The sequence below is a fragment of the Limulus polyphemus genome, unplaced genomic scaffold (genome assembly GCF_000517525.1).
Source record: "Limulus polyphemus unplaced genomic scaffold, Limulus_polyphemus-2.1.2 Scaffold3135, whole genome shotgun sequence".
Classification (NCBI taxonomy): Eukaryota; Metazoa; Arthropoda; class Merostomata; order Xiphosura; family Limulidae; genus Limulus; species Limulus polyphemus.
The window spans coordinates 91,195-98,570 of record NW_013668745.1 but is presented as its reverse complement, the minus strand read 5'-3'; the positions used below and the strand labels follow the sequence as shown (position 1 = coordinate 98,570).

General features: G+C 34.1%; 1 protein-coding gene across 2 annotated transcripts in view; it reads right to left on the bottom strand.

Moving 5' to 3' along the window:
* LOC106468720 (zwei Ig domain protein zig-4-like) overlaps positions 1-7,376 on the bottom strand; it is a 19,175-nt gene that overhangs the window by 6,866 nt on the left and 4,933 nt on the right. For both annotated transcript variants that reach the window (XM_022397092.1, XM_022397091.1), the window contains exons 3-6: positions 6,890-6,926; positions 5,377-5,534; positions 1,314-1,536; positions 704-864 (exon numbers count right to left, since the gene is read on the bottom strand). In XM_022397092.1, the coding sequence (XP_022252800.1) occupies positions 704-864; positions 1,314-1,536; positions 5,377-5,534; positions 6,890-6,926 (579 nt within the window). The remainder of the gene's footprint in view (positions 1-703; positions 865-1,313; positions 1,537-5,376; positions 5,535-6,889; positions 6,927-7,376) is intronic.

Below are 7,376 nucleotides of genomic sequence, written 5' to 3'. Positions count from 1 at the left end.
CCTGTTTTAACATTTACTGGAATAAAATGTCCAATCTTAATATTTACTGATACAATAACGTCTAGTCTTAACATATAGCAATAAATTACGTCCTGTTTTAACATTTACTGGAATAAAATGTCCAGTCTTAATATTTACTGATACAATAACGTCTAGTCTTAACATATAGCAATAAATTACGTCCTGTTTTAACATTTACTGGTATAAAATGTCCAATCTTAATATTTACTGATACAATAACGTCTAGTCTTAACATATAGCAATAAATTACGTCCTGTTTTAACATTTAGTGACACATAATGTTCAGTCTTAACATATAGCAATAAATTACGTCCTGTTTTAACATTTACTGATACATAATGTTCAGTCTTAACATATAGCAATAAATTACGTCCTGTTTTAACATTTACTGATACATAATGTTCAGTCTTAACATATAGTGATACTTAGTATCCAATCTTAACATTTAGTGACATATAATATCCAATCTTAACATTTAGTGATACTTAATATCCAGTCTTAACATTTAGTGATACATTATGTCCAATCTTAACATTTAATGATACTTAATGTCCAATTTTAACATTTAGTGATACTTAATGTCCAATCTTAACATTTAGTGATACTTAATGTCCAGTCTTAACATTTAGTGATACTTAATGTCCAATCTTAACATTTAGTGATACTTAGTTATCCATTCTACCTCATATTTATGGCTGTTTTTAATCCGTTCTCCATCTTTATTTCCACGTAGCCAAACGATCTGGGGCTGAGGGTTTCCAGAGGCTCGACATAGTAAGTGAATGTCGTTACCCTGGACCTCAATCCTCGTTCGAGTCCACATATATATTCTAGCAGGTGTGCCTGGAAGAAATATTTTTTAAAATTACAGTTTTGTCTCGTATATTTACTATTTTGTATGTTTTCAAATCTACAACAAAAACATTTGAGCACAAAAACCCTTTTTTCCCTTGTTTGACATTCTAACGGTTTTGTGTGTGTTTCCTGTAAACTTTGTTCAACTAAGTTCAGTTCATAAGCTACACAATAAAGTATCTAGTCTCTCTTTATTGCGGGGAATCGAATCCCGAATTCTCGTACTGTACAATCTCAAACCGACCCACGAGAAGGACGATTAATCTTAGATCACAGGCTTGTTTTGCACGTGAATATTTTCCTCGTGATCAACCAATAATTTGTTAAATTCCGACATATTGGATTTCACTTATTTACTGTTTGTTTCTCACGTAACAAGTTTAGTTATTTAAGGAGTGTGTGTGCTCCTTTATATTTCTCCTTTATATAAAACATACCTAACAACTGTTTCACCCTGCAGATGGCGCCACTGATTTTGCCTGCTTCCGTCAGTTTCAGGTCAGTTTTTTCACTGACCCGTTGGTAAGGGCTCTCGGAAGCACATTGGTAAGTACCTTCATCTTTAGCCGTGACACAGTTAAGATAAAGTCGGGATCTAGTCCGGCTAAAACCTTCGCTGACCTCCTTATCTTCCATCACTTCCGCTCCATCCATATCTCCCTGGAAAAGGATAAACAAATACATTAATATTAGAACAATAACAGACGCCAATCATGTGTGGGGGACAGGTCCCCTTCACAATATCTTATACATCTGAAATATCAGTTCTTATAGTTTTATAATTACAGATTTTATAAAGTCAATTCTATATGGAAAAGGATAAACAAATACATTAATATTATAACAATAACAGACGCCAATCGTGTGGGGGGGACAAGTCCCCTTCACAATATCTTATACATCTGAAATATCAGTTCTTATAGTTTTATAATTACAGATTTTATAAAGTCAATTCTATAATAATCGTAATTATGTTTCTAGTTACGAATGATGATAATTAGCCACTTCTAGAGGTGAATTACAATAATTGTAATAATTTTTTATAGTCATAAAACAATAAGTATGAAAGTAATTATCGACCTCTGTATCTTCGTAGGGGGATACGTCATCCACCTAATACAATTTGTCCACCACCACCCCTCCCTCTCCAATCACCAAATGAGGACTATTACTTATTGAACAAACTGTGAAGGGAAAAACTGGAAGATTAAGTAACATTAACGACACAAGTCTTATATTATGTTCCCTCCCTCACTTCTGTCTTTAGTGTATTTATCTCATCATAAGATTTTTTTCTAATACTGGTAAGTTTGCAATAAAAACAGAATTGTACAGTCGTGGCTAAAATATTTACCCTCTGTTCTGTATTGATGTTATTGTCTACGTGCATGGAGTAGTTATTGAGTAAATGCCCGAGTAGTAGCAGAGAAAGTAGCTTATGATCAACCAAACATGTACGAGTTGTTATTCTGGTCTGTATAAGTTGTTTTGACCATTTGTTCGTCAAAACACACACACATACACACCTGTTTTGTATAAAAGGGGTATGTTATTGGAAAAATATTTTTCAAAACCGATGAACGCATTTTTTTCAGACAATTTCTCTGTACTTTGTGTAGAGTCATGCTTCGTCACGTGCCAGAAATTAGGCGTCAAATTGTTCAACTGTCCAGAAATGGTATGAAGCAATCGGACATTGCCAGAACAGTAGTATACCTCCAATGTACTGTATCCAGAATCCTGAAACGTCATCGAACTACAGGAAACGTTGTTCCAAAAAAGTCTACTGGTATACGCCGAAAAACTACTGCCCCGAGATGACCATGTTTTAATCAAGTTAAAACTACTGCCCGAGATGACCGTGTTTTAATCAGGTTAAAACTACTGCCCAAGATGACCGTGTTTTGATCAGGTTAACACGTCAAGGTCGAAAGAAGTCTTGCAACACCGTACAACAGGAATGACACGAATACATTCATTCCAGGTTACCCAGAAGAACAGTGAACAGGAGACTGACTAAACAATGTTATCTGTAAACCGATATTAACCATAATTCACTGTCGTCACTGTGTTATTTGGGCAAGACAACATGTCAACTTACAGTTAGGACACTGGTGACATGTAATCGTTTCAGATGAGTCTGTTTCCGGCTTGTTAGAGAACAGATGAGGTGGTGCAGTACATGTTTGGGCAGCTATTCATCATGGTGGAAAACTGCCCTTCATGTCTTCCAAGGAAACATCAATGGCGCCTCCTACAGGCATCACACGGAGATGATATTTCTACCGTATACTAGGGCAACTTCTGGCAATACATTTGTGTTCCAGGATGACAATGACAATGCCCACAGTGCGCATATTGTACAGGATTTCCATTGCCAGCAAAATCTCCAAATTGTAATCCCATTAAGAACTGTTGGGCAGAACCGAGCTGGAAAATTGCTAACAACGACCCTAAACCAGCTACTGTAGCTGAGTTGCAGCGCCTTCTAGTGAAATATTTGGATGAAATCACGTTGGACACGCCGCCTTGCGGAGGCTATTACAGTACGAGGAGGACCAACCTGTCTCATTATACAAATTACATGTTTAATATAACATGTATTTCTCAGTTTGACAGTGCTAAGTGTATTTGTATTCCATCTTAATAATAATAATAATATTTGTTTCAAAATATGGAAACATTTAGGCCAAGACATACATCGGTAAAAGCTGGTACATCTATAGATTTACAGCGGTAAAAGACTGGTACATCTAAAGATTTACAGCAGTAAAAGACTGGTACATCTGGAGATTTACAACGTTAAAAGTTTGGTACATCTGGAGATTTACAGCGGTAAAAGCTGGTACATCTGGAGATTTACAGCGGTAAAAGACTGGTACATCTATAGATTTACAGCGGTAAAAGTTTGGTACATCTATAGATTTACAGTGGTAAAAGTTTGGTACATCTATAAATTTACATCGGTAAAAGACTGGTACATCTAGAGATTTACAGCGGTAAAAGACTGGTACATCTAGAGATTTACAGTGGTAAAAGTTTGGTACATCTATAGATTTACAGTGGTAAAAGTTTGGTACATCTATAAATTTACATCGATAAAAGACTGGTACATCTAGAGATTTACAGCGGTAAAAGACTGGTACATCTATAGATTTACATCGGTAAAAGCTGGTACATCTATAGACTTACAGCGGTAAAAGTTTGTTTATTGTTCTTTGTTTTTAAGCACAAAGCTACACAATGGGTTATCTGTGCTCTGCCCACCACGGGTATCGAAACCCGGTTTCTAGCAGTATAAGTCCCCAGAAATACCGCAGTGCCACTCAGTATTCAACAGTATTCTACACCCGTGTATACATCAACAGTATTCTACACCCGTGTATACATCAACAGTATTCTACACCGTGTGTACATCAACGGTATTCAACACCCGTGTGTACATCAACAGTATTCTACACCCGTGTGTACATCAACAGTATTCTACACCCGTGTGTACATCAACAATATTCTACACCCATGTATACATCAACAGTATTCTACACCCGTGTGTACATCAACAGTATTCTACACCCGTGTATACATCAACAGTATTCTACACCCGTATATACATCAACAGTATTCTACACCCGTGTATACATCAACAGTATTCTACACCCGTGTATACATCAACAGTATTCTACACACGTGTGTACATCAACGGTATTCTACACACGTGTATACATCAACGGTATTCTACACCCGTGTGTACATCAACAGTATTCTACACACGTGTGTACATCAACAGTATTCTACACACGTGTGTACATCAACAGTATTCTACACCCGTGTGTACATCAACAGTATTCTACACCCGTGTGTACATCAACAGTATTCTACACCCGTGTATACATCAACAGTATTCTACACCCGTGTATACATCAATAGTAATCTACACCCGTGTATACATCAACAGTATTCTACACCCGTGTATACATCAACAGTATTCTACACCCGTGTGTACATCAACGGTATTCTACACCCGTGTGTACATCAACCTAGTTAGGAACGAACCTTAGATCTACATATATTTTTCGACTTTCTGAAAAACATTAAAAACTTCCCTTCTTAAAATGTCAAAAAATAAACTTAAAAGATAATAAGTATTCAATTCAAGAGGAATACAACAAGAAATGTAATGATACAACAGGAAATGTGATGATAAAACAGGAAATGTGATGATACAACAGGAAATGTGACGATACAACAGGAAATGTGACGATACAACAGGAAATGTGATGATACAACAGGAAATGTAACGATACAACAGGAAATGTAACGATACAACAGGAAATGTGCATTTCACCATCTCAGTGAGGTGGGTAAGTGTGTTTTTGATAAAATACAACAGTGAGGTGGGTAAGTGTGTTTTTGATAAAATACACCAGTGAGGTGGGTAAGTGTGTTTTTGATAAGATCTATAAGGGAATACCCTAATACCCCACGATTCGATAGGCCTACCTGATTAATTCGGCGTCCATCTTTAAGCCAGTGAATTGTGGGTGACGAGTTTCCCTCTGCTTCACATTCTAGTGTGACACTTTCATAAGGGTCCAGGGACAAAGAACTGCCTGGTGTCCCGAGTAGCCTAACTCCTGGTTTTGGAACAAAATGTTCTCCTGTAAATTAAAAAAAAATTAAGTTAGTCGATACTACGAGTGATAAGAATTAAAAATATTGGATTATATTATTCTTCTTCTCATAACATGCAAATAAAATTATTGGATTATATTATTATTCTTCTCATAACATGCCACTAAAAATATTGGATTATATTATTATCCTTCTCATAACATGCCAATAAAAATATTTGGATTATATTATTATTCTTCTCATAACATGCCAATAAAAATATTGGATTATATTATTATCCTTCTCATAACATGCCACTAAAAATATTGGATTATATTATTATTCTTCTCATAACATGCCAATAAAAATATTGGATTATATTATTCTTCTTCTCATAACATGCCAATAAAAATATTGTATTATATTATTATTCTTCTCATAACATGCCAATAAAAATATTGTATTATATTATTCTTCTTCTCATAACATGCCAATAAAAATATTGTATTATATTATTATTCTTCTCATAACATGGCAATAAAAATATTGTATTATATTATTCTTCTTCTCATAACATGGCAATAAAAATATTGTATTATATTATTATCCTTCTCATAATATGCCAATAAAAATATTGGATTATATTATTATTCTTCTCATAACATGCCAATAAAAATATTGGATTATATTATTATCCTTCTCATAATATGCCAATAAAAATATTGGATAATATTATTATCCTTCTCATAACATGCCAATAAAAATATTGGATTATATTATTATCCTTCTCATAACATGCAACTAAAAATATTGGATTATATTATTATCCTTCTCATAACATGCCAAGCATATAACTAAGCCTAAGCCAGGTTTCTGTAAAATGTTACGTTGTTTTTCAGCGACATTACTACGTTCCATTTGTTCGCTAAAACTAGTAAATGAAAAACTAGTTCGATATTTAAGACAAATATTTGGAACAAGACTCGTATATTTTAATTACTAATACTAAAAACATTTCAATATCATAAAACTGTTCTTTTGTCAATATAAAAGGGTTTGAATACTTGTCTTGAAACTTAATGTCAGTGTTTCGGATATTTTACAGCTCGTAATGTCACTGCTTCGGTTTTTAAAACTTCTAATGTCAGTGTTTTATGTTTTTAAACTTGTAATGTCAGTGTTTTATGTTTTTAAACTTGTAATGTCAGTGTTTATGTTTTTAAACTTGTAATGTCAGTGCTTCATTTTTTAAACTTGTAATGTCAGTATTTAATTTTTTAAACTTGTAATGTCAGTGTTTAATTTTTAACTCGTTATTCCTGTGTTCATTGTTTTTGTTTTTTTATGTATCGTTATTTCAGTATTTCGGATTGTTTAAGTTCGTTGTGTTAACTTTCCTCACCTTGTTTAGAGTTTCGACGTATTTTCAAGGTGTTGAGCTGAAAATAGAAAGAAAACGTTTTAAAGAAATGGCGGGATAAGACGGTTTTGATGTTCTGTTACAAAAACAAAAGTATCAAAAGTAAAAACGGTCAGTATTTTTTATGATTAACAACATGGGTTTATCATATGAGAACAGATATAGGTTTAGATAAAAAATGAAAAAACAGAGAGGTACAGAGGAGAAAATTAAAGAAGCCAGTATTAGGGGCCAATGTAACATGTATCCACCGCGCAGTCTCAACATGGTCAATTTTGACACCGGAAAAATTGAAAACTGTCTATATCTATGTTTGAGACCTGCAAAAAAAAATATCTTTGTATCAATTTCCATGTAAATTGGTCAAAACAAGGCTAGATAATTGACCAAAACCCCTAAAATTATTTAACCTTTTGCCTCCCCTAAAATGACCAAAAACAGGCATATCCCACATTTTTGTACTTATATG